Source organism: Medicago sativa, chromosome 1, assembly GCF_051527215.1.
Source record: "Medicago sativa cultivar Bolivia chromosome 1, Bolivia_mono, whole genome shotgun sequence".
NCBI lineage: Eukaryota > Viridiplantae > Streptophyta > Magnoliopsida > Fabales > Fabaceae > Medicago > Medicago sativa.
The window spans coordinates 76188633-76206443 of NC_140749.1; the positions used below are offsets into that span (position 1 = coordinate 76188633).

The 17811-nt window shown below is 33.4% G+C and overlaps 2 protein-coding genes across 4 annotated transcripts; one reads left to right on the forward strand and one right to left on the reverse strand.

Moving 5' to 3' along the window:
* Positions 1 to 1193: 1193 nt before the first annotated feature.
* SWN (SET domain-containing protein) lies at positions 1194 to 11165 on the forward strand. Of its 3 annotated transcripts, none has more exons than XM_085736926.1 (18): positions 1194 to 1307; positions 1505 to 1553; positions 2519 to 2562; positions 2860 to 3131; positions 3295 to 3456; positions 3788 to 3872; positions 4017 to 4172; positions 4256 to 4303; positions 4383 to 4454; positions 4834 to 5327; positions 5924 to 6077; positions 6958 to 7178; positions 7623 to 7754; positions 9412 to 9499; positions 9611 to 9658; positions 9734 to 9862; positions 10088 to 10194; positions 10595 to 11165. In XM_085736926.1, the coding sequence occupies exons 1-18, from the start codon at positions 1305 to 1307 to the stop codon at positions 10596 to 10598; spliced, it is 2268 nt and encodes a 755-aa protein (XP_085593052.1). In that variant the 5' UTR covers positions 1194 to 1304; the 3' UTR covers positions 10599 to 11165. The 3 variants fall into 3 exon arrangements, with proteins under 3 accessions (XP_085593052.1, XP_085593047.1, XP_085593049.1); XM_085736921.1 differs by having other exon boundaries at positions 10088 to 10165; XM_085736923.1 differs by lacking the exon at positions 10088 to 10194.
* Positions 11166 to 13452: 2287 nt separating this feature from the next.
* Positions 13453 to 16886, reverse strand: LOC146957525 (uncharacterized). Its single transcript, XM_085736930.1, has 2 exons — positions 16385 to 16886; positions 13453 to 14172 (listed from the first exon to the last, which is right to left on the reverse strand). The coding sequence occupies exons 1-2, from the start codon at positions 16824 to 16826 to the stop codon at positions 13631 to 13633; spliced, it is 984 nt and encodes a 327-aa protein (XP_085593056.1). The 5' UTR covers positions 16827 to 16886; the 3' UTR covers positions 13453 to 13630.
* Positions 16887 to 17811: the final 925 nt, after the last annotated feature.

The following is a 17811-nucleotide window of genomic DNA, read 5'->3' on the forward strand; positions in this document are numbered from 1 at the left end:
CTAGTGAGTGACATTGATTCAAGAACTAATTTGCGTAAGTGGTAAATTTAACGAGTAGTTTGACATAATATTAGATACCAGTTAGCATAAGGACCAAGCTGTTTGACAAAATTCTATGTTGAGGATGAATTTTGCATATTCGCAAATTTTAGAGGTGTAAAGGCTCGACTCTTACAAGTTGTGGGTGTGAATGGATAATTTACTAAACCATAAATTTGACTTAAAAATGCTTGTGATTAAAGTTGTGGACCTTTTTAGGAGACTAATAAAGTCCTCAAGTTGTGATTACAAGTTGTGGGGGTGAATGGATAATTTACTAAACCATAAATTTGACTTAAAAAAAAAAAAAACTTTGATACCACACTTTTATTAATCTAAAATTTAAGAAATTAGACATCTATCTATATCACCTTTTTAAGGAACCTATATGAGATTTAACACTCACACCTTAAAAGAAAAAAATACCGACACGTTAACGATTATGGTGGAAGTTGTATTGGGCGAGTTATCAACGTACCAAGCTAACTTGGTTGCTAAATGGTGGTAAATTTTGTACTATTGAGAAATAAAGTTTCCACTCATTGTGAGTGGGTAATTGAGCCACTATCATTTTTTTCACAAATAAAATACGCCGAAGATATTTTAATTTAACTTTTTGTTCTAAAAGATATGGATGATTGATCCAATTCTAATTAACTTCTAACACATCGCCCCATCAAAATATGGTTTCATAGATGTCTATCATTCTAATCCAAGCTTGAAAACAAACCATTGAAAAAGAGTGGAAATAATGTTATCAAACAAGCTTACAAGTGAGATCAAAATTTAAAAAAGTTAGAAGAAAAAAAATAAAAAATAAAAAATAGCATAGTTTGCAGTTAATTAATTTAAATAAAATTATGCAAAGTATAATAAATAAAAAGCAGGGCAACTATGATTGGCAGTTAGCACGAGACAAGTCCTTTCAGTAGTAGTACTAGTACAACAGCATTGGAAAAAATGAGGAAGCAAAAGCAATGAGCCAAGAAAGAAGGAATAATACTGTAAAAAAAAAAAGTTGAGATGACCCCACTAGAAAAAGGTCCATAATCCAAAGTGGAAAGATGCGTCCACACCCAACCCAATTTCTAAAACCGTGCGTCCACAGTTACGTTACGTTATTACTTACTACCTTGCTACACACACTTGAATTCACTTCACACCGACTCTACTCTACTCTACTCTACTATTTCTCTCTCAACTCGCTCTGAATCGTTGATCAACTCGCTCGGCTCAGCATACAAGAACAACAACAGGGAGCATCCATGGTTTCCGATTCACTCTATTCAACTCTAACTTGTTTCAATTCCTTCCAATCCCTGTCATAAACAGTCTTTCATTCTTTTATTACTTAATTCAACTATATGATTAACCATAATTTCACAAAACCTTATACTCTACTCAATTAACCTCAATTTTATATATGATCGTTTAACTGTGATATTTTGTTTTGTAATATTGGCAGGAAGAGCCGCCAAATGATGATGTGGGAACCTTGTCCAACAAGATAAATCAGTTGCAAATAGGGGTGTTCAAATAATTCAGTTAACTGCACCAAACTATGAACCAAACTGCATCCAACCCTGTTTTGGACTGAACCATTTCAAACAGTTTTGAACTGAACCACTTTTTCAAACCAGTTCCAGTGCAGTTTAAATCCGGTTCAGAACCGGTTTGAATTTAAGAACTTTTTTAAAAAAATAAAATAAAATTATCTGCAAAATGTTTAACATCCCGAGAACAAAATTAACACCACTGGTCTTCCAATCTGATATATTGCATAAATGTGAGGCAAGTTGGAATTTTATTATACTCCCTTTAACAATTAAATACTAGTAAACAACATCAATGATAAGATTATTAAAAAATTTATGAAGGTAATCCGTTTTAGAAAGAGCAGAAAGAGAAAGAGGAAGAGAACAGTTTCAGTGTTGTGTAGTTTGATTCAACAAAAACGACCTCGTTTCACGATGGATGTTCTGAACCTTTTCTTCATATAAAAACGAAACGAATCTGATTCGTTTTTTGTTACAATGGCGTCGTGGCTCAAAGTTGCTGAAGGTAACGTAATAGATCTCGCTCCTCTTTCATTCGTTTTTTGATTCACCTAATTCTAATTCATCGTTTTTTCTTCGATTCGGTTAATTTTTATTGCTTGAAGTGTTTTGGATTAGTAGTTGTTAATTTTGATTGCAATGCTTGAGCTTGATTCATTAAAAAAACAATGACTAAAATCCGGTTTGAAAACCAGTTCAAGAATAATCTGGTTCAAAAACCGGTTTAAAACTGTAAATCGGTTCGAAACTGGTTCGAAATAAATAAACTGGTTCAAAACTGTAAACCGGTTCATAACCGGTTTTAAACCGAACTGGAACTGGTTTGAAAAATAAACCAGTTTTTTTTAAAGTGGTTTTAAAAACTGAATTGTATCCATTAATGTGGTTCAGTTCCAATGCAGTTTAGAACCATGAACACCCCTAGTTGCAAAAGCAAATCCAGGCCGAGAGAATTCAATCCATTAAGGTAAGTTTGTCATTTCATTCTTCGAATTTCTGTAGTTTGTTTGCTGGCAGGATGTTCTTTGTTTTTTCATGGCTAATTCTGGAAACTGGCGTTAGCATAGTTGTTCTGATCTGTTTGGTTGGTTATATGGGTGTCACTTTCGGCAATGTCTTTTATTTAGCCGTGTTTATCGGTTGAACTTTATGTTATGACTGTTAAAGTAAACGTTAGTGTCAATTGAAAATTCAAGGTTGTGATTGCTTCTTTTTGCACACCATGCTGGATCACTTGCAATTAATCCTAATTATTTTTCTCTAGGAAAAACTTCAGAGGAACCAGAAGAAGCTGCAATGTCATACTTCAGGAATAATGTCAGCAGTATCAACCAGGGACTCTTCACAGACGGAGGAAAATACGACACGTTCAATTCTTTCCTCAAGAATGGACCGTCCTTTATGTAAATTCTATGGTTTTACCCAGGGTCCAGGAGACAGAAACCAGGGCAATCAAGACATGTCATCTGCTACAAGCATCAAGATTCCACGTATGGAAAGATTACCACCATATACATCTTGGATATTTTTGGACAGGTATTTTAACTTACAAATATTTAATTTCCTATGTTGAGTTACCCACTGCTTTATCCATTTTATAAGAGAAAATGGGATTTAAAACTTATTGATTTATTGATCAATGAGTATGCAAGTTCAATAATGTATTTTCTTCTATTTTAAAATCTTTCACACGCATCAGGAATCAGAGAATGGCTGACGATCAATCAGTTGTTGGAAGAAGACGGATCTATTATGATCAACGTGGAAGTGAGGCATTGATATGCAGTGACAGTGAGGAAGAATTAACAGAACCTGACGGTGAAAAACATGAATTTTGTGATGCTGAAGACCGTATTTTGTGGTAAGTTAGTATGAAGATGTAGAAATGCTACATTTGCGAAGAAAGATTCAACGAAACAAGACCAATCGATCTGTGTTTCAATTCTTGTGGTTAGCTTACTAGCTATATGAATCATTGATTAACATGTTTAGTTAATGAGTCATATAGATGCTCTGTTGGAGCAAACACGGCTTTTCTTGCCACGCCTTTGAGAAATAAGACTTGTATCATGAGCCATGACCACACAACTTTTAATACCAGATTTTAACTTATAAACCATGAATCCCAACTTCATTCAAACGTTCAGCATTTCTTCTTTCTAGAATTAATGTCTTGACTATTGAATTTCTAGTATGGCATTTGAGGAACACGGGTTAAATGAGGAGGTTTTGAATGTTGTTAGCAAGTATGTTGGGGGCACCAGTTTAGAAATCCAGGTAATCCAGAATAACTTGTGGGAATGACTATATGCTTGACTATTGTTAATCTTAAATAACAAAAACAATATATTGCACCATGGAGATTTCTTTATCAGAAACCATTTTCATTTCTTCGAGAAATTGCTTTCATAAAAAACACAGGAGAGGTACAAAAGTATCAGAGAAAGTAATATTGGTAGGTTGGACCAGCATCCTAAAAGCTCAGGAGAACATGACTTTCCTATGAGCATGTATCTAGAGAAAAACCTGAGTGATGCATTAGATTCCCTTGATAACCTTTTCTGTCGTCGGTGCCTGGTATGTACAAAATCATCATCTTTTTAACATTGTCATCATTGTCTTAGTGAATGCGTCTATACCTTTCTGCTTTCCTGCGGCAGATTTTTGACTGTCGACTGCATGGCTGTTCTCAACCTTTGATATATCCCGTAAGGAACAATGCCCTATGTTATTTTCAACTTAATCTATGTTACTTCATCAATAAATTTAATTTGATGTTTATTTCAGAGTGAAAAGAAGACAGTTTGGTCTGAGCCTGTAGGTGATAGAAAACCATGTGGTGATCAGTGCTACCTTCAGGTATTCTTCTTTGTTTGAGATTTGAAGTATTTTTTATATTTGAGGTGGGCGAGAATTTTTGGGAGATGAAAATGGGTTTATTCAAATTATATATTTTTTTTTACTCTTCTGCTATTTTGTTTAATGTTTTCATTGACGTTGGAACCAATATACAATATAAATGGTGGCTTTTCTATCTTCTGTTTATTAAAGTTGGAATTAATTCTACACAAATTTTTTGTATGAAGCATGTAGCTTTAACAAAACTTGTTTCCACTTTTCTGCGTGCATACTATCTTTTGCACCCAGTTACAAGTTCACTTTTTCAATGCTTCCTTCTTATATATTTGATAGGAAAGTGTGTAGAGTAAAGACTGACTACTATTTCATTTTCAAGCAGTTAAAGGTTGTTAAAAGTTTTTCAAAAGATTCAACTCCCGGGTCTTTTCGGGATAAGAAAACTACAATTGTAGAGGAGACAGATGGGATATTGTCACCATCCAGTGCAGAAGAACCTGGCAGTCAGAGTACTACACTTCCGACAAGAATTGATTGTCATGGATATATCAATTTAAATGACCCTGACTCAGAAAACTTGAGTAAACGGAAAGTCACAAATCAGTCCGACACGGCACAATGTGACTCAAGATCGCTTCCTGATTCTCAGGATTCTTGTAAAAAGCTGAAGAGAATCTCAGATGTAGTTACTGTAATTACTGATAATAGCAAGAGCTTACATTTGGATGGACCAAAAGCTGTCACAAATGAGACAGAACTTAAAAATTCGTTGAATTCAATGGAAGAACGAGTTGATGGAATTCTTGGTTTCTCAGATTGGAAACCTCTAGAGAAAGAGTTATACTTGAAGGGAGTGGAAATGTTTGGCAGAAACAGGTATGTATCTTTCTGTGTTCTCCTCACAGGATTATGTTGAGAAATGCTAGGGTGGCATCAAATTTAGTTTGAACTGTGTGTGGCGACACTTTCTTGTTTACAGTATATGTTTTATGTGTCCCATGTATCTTTCTGTGTTCACCTCACAGGATTATGTTGAGAAATGCTAGGGTGGCATCAAATTTAGTTTGAACTGTGTGTGGCGACACTTTCTTGTTTACAGTATATGTTTTATGTTTCCCATTTTGTAAATCATAAGGCAGATTGTTTTTTTTTAATTAAAGTTTTTATTACTTTTTATTTTGCTTTGTATTGGAACTAGTCCTTTATTTCTCCATAAATCCTACAATTCCATCCTCTTTTTTAGCTTCAATTTCAATTAGTCTTCTTGAATGCATGAATAATTATGGGGAAAAAAGGCAAATATGTAAACTTTGAAAACTCTTTGTAGTAAACTATCTGGAATGTGACCAATGGTTCATAAGCGAATGAAACAAAAGCATATTTCATTTTCTTGTCATAAATATTGTACTCCACGTAGAGGTCTTAATTTGCTTAAGTTTGTGCTTATGTCATGTGCAACTCATGCTCTGCAGTTGCCTCATAGCTAGGAACTTACTTTCTGGTTCGAAGACTTGCATGGAAATATCTAGTTATATGCATGATGGAGGCATGTCAATTCCCCACAGGTCTATTATTTCAGCTGGTTCAATCATGGACGACAAAGGAAAATTTGACACAGAGTGCACGGTAAGATTACAAGCTTCCCTGTTCCCATCTTTTACCCTGCATTCTCATGTCTTGTTGTCTTGAGTGTTTTTCTGTTATTTTCTTTTGGGGGTTTGGGGTGAGACTTGCTGAAGACAGAAAATAAAATTTTCCATATTTTATTATGTACGAAAAGGCCTCACTCGGTGGTATAACACATAGGGAAATTGTATGTCAATCGTCTGGTTAGGTATCAAACTTTAAAAAAGATATATTGTTATTATGCTTGGGATGGGAACAATTTTATTTAATGGAAAACTGGAAAGAGATACAGAGAAACGAGCATAATGCTCCAAGCTATGGAGGATCTCTCTTACTTCTTAGCTTAGAGAAAAGCAGAAAACAACTTGTTAACCCCATGTAAATCACTCCATCCCTTTTACATCAGATTCATCTTTTATCTTCTCAAACTAACTAACTATTACATCCCACACTTTAGTTTCTGCACTTTCCAATCAAGGCCTTCAAGAATGCACTCATAAGGCCTTGGGTTTGGGCTTTGGCTAATGCAGAGGCATTTGGGTTCTCAATCCCGTAATCTTATCTCTGATTTTAGATTTTCCGTCATTTTATATTTAGTTGCATAATAAAAAGGGTGTTGTTTGGGTTTTACATGCATAGTGACTGAGTTGTATATTTGAGCCAATGTTTCTTTTTTCTTTTTCCTTACCTCTGGTTTTTTGTAGCATTGGGAAGATTCCCTAATCCTCCTGTTTTGTACAATGAGTTCTTCAGTTTTGTTTTAACTATAGAACATTATTATATCATGGAATGTTTTTCCTCTCAACTTCTAGTAACTTATATGAGTACCCTACTCTTTACTTGCCACAAAAGTCGTTTTGAATGTGAATGTTTGGCCTAGGACCAAGACATGCCATCTAGACCGAGGTTGCTGAGAAAAAGAGGCAAAACAAGGAAGTTTAAATATTCTTGGAAGTCTGCTGGTCACCCAACAATATGGAAAAGAATTGCTGATGGCAAAAACCAATCTTGCATGCAGTATACTCCATGTGGGTGTCAATCAATGTGTGGAAAGGATTGTTCTTGTCTTAATGGTGGAACATGCTGTGAAAAATATTGTGGGTACGCAGCTTTTCATTTAATCGTGTATCTTTTGTAGCAATGTAATGAAGGCGAAAATTGCATATTTCTTAATTCTCAATGGCCGTGTGTTGGTCGTTTGAATAATATTGTTAGAAAATTAAGGTATTGACTGAATGCTTCTTTTCATGTTCGCAGAATTTCTATAAAATGCTTTTCCAACTTGATTTGTGAACTATTATCTTGACTTAGGTTTCTATAAAACAGGTTTAAAACCTGTTTAGATAAGATTTTGAACTCGTTAAACTATAAACGATCATTTATTTCAAACTGTCAAAATAATGCCATTGATTCAATACTTCTTTTCATGTTTGCGAAGTTTCTAAAAATGCTTTTCCAACGTGATTTGTGAACTATTATCCTAACTTAAGTAATGTAAGTGTTAATGAATTATGATTTAAATATAACAATTTCTCCTACCTTCAGTTGTTCGAAGAGCTGCAAGAACCGGTTCAGAGGTTGCCATTGTGCCAAGAGTCAATGTAGAAGTCGACAATGCCCATGTTTTGCTGCTGGGCGTGAATGTGATCCAGATGTCTGCCGAAACTGTTGGGTTAGGTAATGTACCAAATTTTTTTACTTCAAACCTGATGTTATGCCTCTTCGGGTTTTGAATTACATGTCATGATTCTATTACATCACCTGATTTAGGAATTCATTATTCATTAGTAATATTTTTACCCCAATAATTGGAGAGCATCTACTGCTTGTTTAGATATATCATGCCAAACCTGTGGTTTTTCTTATCTTGCTGACCTCATTGAAGATTGCTGCTCACATTGCCCATTAGCCTATCTTTTTCTTTTAAGATTATTTTTCATATTTTTTTATTATTGCAATAATTTATTTCCATATTTAATTAAAATTTGGAGTCTTCTATTCACTATTAGTACAAATAATGATCAACATTTAATCTTTTTTGTATCATCAAATCATAAATATCAATATATCAAATTATATTCATAATTAAACCCACTTGGGTTGGTCTGAAGATGTTGGCTTGGGACCTTGGAGTGTGCTCCTCTCAAGGTCTCTGGTTCGATTCTCCCCAGTGTCAATTTCGGTGGGCTAGTTCGGCTTCTTCAAAAAAAAAAAAAAAAATTATATTCGTAATTCAGAGTCTTAGCATTTACCTTCCCTCTTTATCTAAAACCCTGTAACTTCAATATGTTATCAATCTATCAGAGCGATATCCTCTTCCCTGACCTGTCTTGTAACTATTTTTGTATAGAATTCCACAAAGTATGAAACTCTATTCAGAGTAGGAGCTTAAATCATATTATTAACCATACTCAAATTCCAACCATTTTTCTCTTTCCTACATTATGTCTATCATCTTTTTGGCGTGTCTTGAAGCGCTCTTCCTCCTCCATATCATCATTTCGACATGTTTTGAAGCTCTCCTCTGCCATCTTATCCTTCCGGCGTGTTTAGATCTTCTCCTCCACCTTGTAGTCTTTCTGGTTTGTTCAGAATCTCCACAGTTGTGTGATCTTTTTTGGCTTGGTTTCTTTCAATGACTGTTTTGATCTTAATTTCGGTTTTGCATAGGTTTTGTCTCGGTTGTGGCATGACACCAGTTTTCTTTTAGATATGGTTTGACATTGGTTTTATTCTGGTTGCAGTCTGACTTCAATTTTGTCTCTATTGCAGTTTAGCAAGACTTTTTCCTCCAATTGCAGTATGGCCCTAGCTTTTGTCCCAACTGCAATTTGTCTTGATTCATGTTCCATACGTGATCCGACTCTAGCTACTTTTAATATCAAATTACATTGCTAGTTTTATTTTCCCTTTCAAATAGCATATTTATAACAAGCTTAGTAAGCTTTTATATTGACGAGTGTTAGAATATATAAAAATATTTTATATTATCTTTGATAATATCTTTCATTTTTCGAAAGTATCTTGATATATTCTTAGGATTAGTTTATTTCCCTAATCGATTAGGATATGTAGTCTTGTATCAGCATAGATAAAGATTAGTGTTTACTCCTTTTGTATCAAATCATAACTATTGAAATATCAAATTATATTCATAGTTTAAAGTCTATTTTTTTCTCTTCCTTCCTTAACCATGAAACAATAATCTCCACTTCACCTTTATCTTGTAGTTGACACCACTTTTGTCTAACTTTTACGATTTACTTGGACTTTGGATTCCACTATCCTTCTTAAATCATTGCAATTGCCTATAAACATCACACTCTTTGTACAGCTGTGGGGATGGTACACTGGGAGAGCCACATCGGCGTGGAGAAGGTCAATGCGGCAATATGAGACTTCTTTTAAGGCAACAACAGAGGGTTAGTAGTTCTGAGTTGATTTAAAATTATCTGTACGCCATTGCCGTAAATCAAAGTGATGAGTACCTAATGCATGTGATTTGTCTCTCATTGTTTTTATTTTTATGTCAGATTATCTTGGGGAAGTCTGATGTTTCTGGATGGGGAGCCTTCTTAAAGGTTATGATTAATGGATTTCTTTGTTTTCTAATAATGTTAGCTTGTTCTGCTAACTAACTGATGATTACATTTCAGAATCCTGTTAACAAAAATGATTACCTAGGAGAGTACACGGGTGAACTGATCTCACACAGAGAAGCTGATAAGCGTGGGAAAATATATGATCGTGCGAATTCATCTTTCCTTTTCGATTTGAATGAGCAGGTATGTGTCTCACGTGATCTGCATTCACTTAACTTGAGTTGCTCTTGATTCGTCATTGACTTGAGTCCCTTGTATTTTATATGAGTGTGATCATACACTGTTTCGCTGTATTTCCGTTGGGTTTTGTCAATCTATATCCTCACATTTCTTTCTTGGCAACCTATAACATTTGGATTTCAAACTGATTATTTTAGAATTTAAATCTGCTTTCTGTTTCTTCACCAGTATGTTCTTGATGCTTATCGTAAAGGAGACAAGTTGAAATTTGCAAACCACTCATCAAACCCCAACTGCTATGCAAAGGTGAATCCAGAAAATCAGATTGTTGGGAGGTTTAAAACTTGTACCCCATGTACTTTGTGAAAACATTTTCTATTTTCATTTCCTAAAATATGTGTTAGTTTACCTTGTTAACAAGGAGAAAATAGACTTTTAAAGTGAGTGATTGCGACAGAGGGAAGATAAAATGTTAGCTAAAGATGAAGCATTTAAGGAAATGATGAAAATAGCTATTTTGACGTTTTCCTTGTTTATGGAAATGCAAAATAATTTTTCGCTTTAGGAGTCTCTTTTCCCATTGTTAACAAGTAAAGCTAACACAAATTTAAAAAAAATATATAAAAAAAAGAAAATGTTTTCGCAAAGTAAACAGGTCCTTACATTTTGGACTTTGTAGCTTGAACATGATCTTTGAATTATCACAATGATTGCCCTCTTGCACTGCTGCTATAGGTAATGTTGGTTGCTGGAGATCATCGAGTTGGCATATTCGCCAAGGAACACATTGATGCCGGTGAGGAGCTCTTCTATGATTATTGCTATGGTCCAGATCAAGCACCTCCATGGGCTCGTAAACCTGAGGGTTCCAAGAGAGACGAATCAGCAATTCCACAAGGTAGAGCAAAGAAACACCAATCCCATTGATGAGCCATGGCCAATGTCCAGCTTGTACAAACTTGAGGCTTCTACCAGTATATTCTCAACAGAGACAAACTCGTGACATCTCATGGGAAAAACTTGAGCAACTGCCACTGAAAAGGAAACTGATAATTGATTTGTAGATGCTAATATGCCTTAAATTATGGGTAGGGTACAGTGAGATAATAAAATGGGCAAGAGATGAAGCACATCAATGTTGAGAGCAATAAGCTAGAAATTAGCCTAGCAGTTGGTATCCTGAGTATAAAAATTTCCTTTTGGATGCCCAGCACATTATTCTACAAACATGTTTGCTTATTTGGCATAATTTTTCATAAGATAAATATTCCTAATAGAGAAATAGATATATCTTTCTTTGAGGGAATTCCACTCTCACCCTCCTACATGAGTCAATTTTGCTCATTGCTGATAGATAGAGTAGTGATATGAATTGGATCAAGGACTTCCTACTAAGGAGTGTGCAAATTTTGAAACTAGAGTACTAGACTGGGGGATTAATTCCGAATTACCAATTATACCAAAACTTGTGCGAACAGCTACAATACAAAAGAAAATCAGCACTGATTTCCCAATTTGTCATTGGAACTTTGAACTCTCTTTTTGTGAGAATAAGAGGGATATGTCTTGTGTCATTAAAATTTAAAATACGTCACACCATTTGTTTTAGTTTAGGAATTTGAACAAGAAACCAAAACTTCGATTTTAAAAGGGAAGACCAATTCTACGAACAAGTAAAAATAGGGACAAAAAATGTAATTAAACCTTGTACATATTATTTAAATTGAGTTCCATGTTCCTAGTTTGGGTAGTGTAGATAATTAGGAATAGGGCAAATTATACCAACTTACCCTGAGGTTTTATCAAATAACACAAACACCCCCTTTAGTTTTCAAAAAACACTAACCTCCCCTCACTCTCACACTGTTATGCTCTGTTAAATAAATTAAAAAACGCTAAAATTTTAGGTTCACTTTCTATATCTACTTTCAAATTGTTAATTGAAAGACATCTCTAATCTAGACGTTGATAATGAAGAGGTAACAGGCGAAGGGAATGCCTTCAATATACATGCGGTTGCAGCTGAGGACTGTCTTAGGGGACAGAAATTGTGAGTTGTTTGGATTCAAAAGCTGACAAGGTATAAGGTTGAAGGACATAACACGTTAATAGATAAAGAGGATAATTTAGGGGTTTTGATGTTGGAAATTGGAAAATGGAAGAAAAGGAGATATCCACTTCCACTATTCTTTCTTTAATAAGTTATGGAGGAGATCTAGTAAGTCCACAGTATGAAACACCACTCCAAACATAATATAAATTGCAAATTCAAGGTAAAAATGTATCCTGAAATTGCCAATGAATACTCACAGGTGTTTTTACTCATTTTTAATCACATCACCGCTCCAAACATAACAATATAAATTGCAAATTCAAGGTAAAAATGTATCCTGAAATTGCCAATGAATACTCACAGGTGTTTTTACTCATTTTTAATCACATGAATGTGTCTTTATTTGTAATGAGGCTTTGAAATATTACCTATATAAACGAGGATGTAGAAAATTGAAAGACATGGCAGACTGCCTATAATTAATTGGGGAAGAAGATGTTTCAGTAGAGTAAAAAAGAGTAGTGATACTAGCAGAGCTACTTGGAAATTGAGCAGTTAGACATGAAACAAACGGCGTTAAGAGATAGGGGGTATTGGTTGGTTTGATTGAAAAACAAGGGAGGTTAATGTTCACTTAAAAACTAGAGGGGAGGTATGTGTTATTCATGGAAACCTCAAGGGTGGTAAATGCAATTTGCTCATCATTTATATGAATTAATTATTTACATGTCATTAATTAAAATTCAAAAATAAATAATATTTTAACTTTAAACTGAGTTCTTTGTAAAATCTTTTTTTAGGGAGTTCCTTATAAAATTTTGATTATCATATTGTATGTCACGTCCATTAAAATATGACACATCGTTATTTTTTTAGTTCAAACAAAATTTGAGGGACGGGTTAAAATTGGGAGATTTTTAAATAAAAAACTAACATCCAATTGCAATATTAAGTACAGTAATAAATAAAAAGAATTTTAAAAAATGTGCACTTAGCTAAAGTAACAAATAAAAAACTAACATCCAATTGCAATATTAACTATCAAAATTATTAAGAGAAGGTATCATTATATTGAGTGTGTTCTTTTATGATAAAATTTAATGATTTAATTCATATGCATCATCAATGTAAAGATTGAATATCGTTAATCAATTGTAATCTTTAGATCATTTTAACATTTGACCTTTTTTAGCAAATAAACGTTTGACTTATATCATAACAACGTTTAAAGTAGTACACGTTATTGGTTGTGATGTTTTACAATGTACATGAAAATTAAAGTCGATCTAATTTGATATTGTGATTTGATTATTTCAATTATTAATTTGTTGTCTTTTTTGTTGTCCAAATGAAACCCTACGATCAGATTGATTGAGCAAAAAGGAGAACAAGAGAGTAATGAAAAAGATAAATATGGGAGAGACTATTAATGTAGTAATATGTGAAGAGTGTGGAAAAGACTTATAATCAAAGGGAATGGGAGGTAGTAGATTATTTCACGATGAAAGAAAACATGCTATCCTACCATTGACATTGAGCATTATACCGACAGAGAAAAACAAGGACTGCAGCATTTATGAACTGACAGTTACACCAAATTTCTACCAGAGTTTATCTTTCTAGATAGTATCAATAAATGCTACGAAACCAAACATAAAAAACCAAAGGAACACCAAATTTTAACCAAATCTGTTTAGGTTTATGGAAAGTGCTACGAATTAAAACACTGCCTCAACAATAGCATGCTTCTTTTTAGGGTATCCAATTCCAACCATATGGTTTAGGTACACTTTCCCATCCTTCACAGTAGCTGATGTAGCCAAACGATGTTTAGGCCCTGAGAATTTTGCAACAACTGAAGCTGTATTCCATCCATCTAAACTCTCCACTAATCTCCCTGAAGGATTTCCAGCAACCACAACCTTATTAGGAGACAATAACTCTAATCCATCTCCAAAATAAAGTGGCCCTCCAATAACCTTAATTATCTTCACTTCCTCTCCCTGTGTTAAATCAATCTTGAACAAATTACCACTAAAAGTGTGAATTACTATTAAGAATCCATCTGGGTGGTAAACAATTCCATTAAGGCCAACCAATGTTTTGTGCCATTCTTTTGGAGTGAATAGTGGGTTTCTAATGATTGATATAAGATTCCCATCAACCCCAACTTTCCATATTTTACTTGCTTTTACATCAGTAACATATGCATTGCCTTCTGCATCAACTGCAACATCGTCTGCAAAGGCTTTCTCATCACCTGCATTGAATGGGGAACCAATATTAAATAATTGAGTCAAAAATTGGATAGAGTTGTTGCAACTTTCAATTCACCAGCTAGCACATTTCAATATAGTAGCAAATTTAATAATCCCAACAATATCACCATAAATTAGAAATTAATATTGTCTTTCCTTTGTCTTTAACCTTCTAGAGTTCAACCAATAGGTAGTACCTCTGGTCCTATATATAAAGTTTGGTCAACAGAAGAAGTTTGGTCAACAGAAGAAGCACTCCCTCTGATCACATTTATAAGCAACTTTTCCTTTTAGATTCATTAAATATCGGTGATCACATTTATAAACAACTTTTCCTTTTAGATTCATTAAATAACGGTTGTATCTGAATTGTATTATAATTCAGATACATCAGTTATTTAATGAATTTGAAAAAACAGAAGTTGTTTATAAATATGATCGGAGGAAGTAGATTTATTTAGTCTAAATTAAGCTAAATATATCAACTTCTATTGACTCAACTTTTTCATATATATAAAACAACGGAATAGTAAATAAAGTCTAAATAAGGATTGTTTTAGTCATAATTCAACTCAAATCTTCGAAACCATATTTTTTTAACTGTTCCAATTGTTTTCACATTTTACTATACAATTGATTAATTGTCTTTTCCACTACAATGGTGCTTGAAACGAAAAAGTTATCGAGTATTGAAATGTGAAAACTGAGCAATTAAGGTTGATTGTCAAAATTTGGTGAGCAACTCAACATCTAGATATGAGGTAGAACGTGTCTACCTACAGAGCTTTCATGAATCGAAAGGAAACATAATCCATCGATAAAAACAAAGAGAACAATAAACGTGCAGGTCATGCATGGTGTGCATATTATATGGGTCATGTTAACTTGTGCCTTAAGAGCACAAGTTAACATTTCCCATCTTATATTGAATTATTAAAAATTGTGAATAAAAGACACAGCAAACGTCTATCCTTTGTCGATGCCGTTCTTCATATCGCTGGCCTTTACTACGCTCCAAACATAACAAAGCAACCATATGCATGTACAATATTAAATTTCAAATAACTAAGAATAGATTAAGTAGCCAGTATCCCATGGTGCAAGTGATTGGTGCATAGAGTGTGTCAACGTTGTGTTGTATTGTATATCTTGGACATTGAGCTCGATTCCAACAGATAAAAAAATACTTGGTACTCATTTACTTTTTTTTTTTTGGAAAGTAATTTTGTATTTTTCTAGTTAACTCTTGTTATGTTGTAGGATAGGAGTTTAACATCTTTTATCGGACTCAACCATGTAGCTTGGTCCATGTTAGTCTTCACGTTTTCAACATTACTTAGATTATATATTAAATACTTACATGATAAAATAGTATATTAGTTCTATACTAGATCTACAAATGAAATTGTTACCAAAAAAAAAAAGATCTACAAATGAAATTAAAACGTTGAATAGTTAATTTATTTTTTATCTCCATGTAAAACAATAATCACCTCAGGAAACTTACACACACTTTAAAGTTCCAAGTTTGAATACAGATGAATGTTCAATCTAACAATATTAGCATCAATAATGTTATTTATCCTGAATTTAATTTCACCGATATATCACGACACGTATTTGATCAATTGAGCTATTTACTCTTAAGAGATTTGAATTAGTTATTTATTTTGGTAAGAAGTTGAATATATTATTTTTATATTTCCTAACATAAAATTATTAATATACTCTCCCTATCTTAAATTATAAGTCTTTTTTTTGGGTTGAACTCCAAACCTTACATATATTATGCATTGTCATTGTTCTTATCAACTGAGCTAAGTTTACGGGAAAAATTATAAGCCATTTGACAATTCTAAACATATTAATAAATATAATTAATTTCTCTTTAAAAAAATTAATAAATGTTGTTGATTTTATACGAGAAAGAGAAAATAATGAAATGAAAATAAGAGAGGGTAAGAGTTAAACTAGTACAAATACATAAGATGACATTGAATGATTGGATGATATAGCTAGATACCAATACCAACTAAACTCTCCTTTACATCAAGTTTTTTATATAAATTGGGACGGAAGAGTAATTAACAAATATATTTCCCTAAAAACATGAATATATTCGGATGTTTTTTAAACTAGAGAAAAATATCTAATCGAATCAAATAACATAAAAAAATGAAAAAGAACATGAACATGAAGAACAAAAATACTTACTAGGACCAGAAAGTTGAGTAAGAAAGAGGCGCTTCCACGTAGAAAGATCATAAGCAACAAGCGCACTATAACGATTTCCTCTAACATCAGCGTTTACAACCAGAATCCGATTCCTACTCCGGTCAATCGTCATCCCCAACGACGCATTTCCGGCCAACTCCGTTTCTTTCAGAACAGTCACTTCTTCCAATACTGTTCCCTCTGGTGATTCTTTTTCCGGTACGGAAATTTGACCGATTCCACCTTCGAAAAAAGAGTTTATGAAACGGTGGTTATCTGAATCCCACTTTGCACATTCTCTGAAAAAGCCTTTGCTGTGATAGTGATAGACGTGAGTTGAGGGTTGAGTTCGTTCAAGAGAGATGATTATGCCGATGGGTATGGCTGTGAAGAGGAAGAGAATGGCGAGGAATTTTGGAGAACACAGACATGAACAAGCCATGAGAGAGAGAGAGAGAGAGAGAGAGAGAGAGAGTGTTTTGGGTTTGTGAAAAAGGAAGAGAAAATTGGAAATGGGTTTTAGATCCTCTTATTAGGTGGCAATGGGTATGGAGTAAATGGACCCCACTACCCATACATGTTTGAAAGTCGTGATACCCTTGTGAGCATGTTCCTCGTGTGACATTTAGATCTATTTTCAACAAAAAAACACATTTAATTTAAATAAAATTATTTTATACATATATGTCATTTAATAAATATGAAAATACATTAATTATCGTATTCATTGATCGATATGTAAAATAATTTTTTTTACAGAAGATAAAATTAAGAAGAAGAAAAAATTTGTACACAACATTAGTCTTTCAATGTATCAAAATTTTAAAACAGTCTATAATTGTACACAACGGTAGTTAAAACGGTATCTTACATTAAAATGTTTCGTTAATAATTGTCATATTAGTCCATCACTGTACTTACTTATTATCATATCAATCTCTATAAATATTACATATTGTCATAATAGTCTCTTGTATGAAAATAATTAATGTCAACATTTAATAACTACTTTAACGTCGAAGACCGTTTTGACTAACGAAGTGCACAAGCAGTGACTATTTTAAAATTTTGATATATTGTAGAATTACTGTGACTAGTCGTTATACAATTAGAGACTAGAATAACTATACATGTTTAAATTTTAAGATTATGTGTGTGATTTAGCGAATAAAACTATTCAATTGTTTTTAATATAAAAAAATTATAATAGAATAAACCTGCCTTATTACATTTATTTTAGTTTTTTATGACAAAAATTTTAAGATTATGTATGTACATGCAAAACTTGGAAAAATATTAGAGTAGTGCTAGCAACACTCTCTTTTCAACACTCTCCCAAACACTCACTTCATTATTGGTTTAAATCAAGGTAAGTCTCAGACATTGGAAATGGGTTCCACTTAAAGTGGTGGGACATACACTAGCTT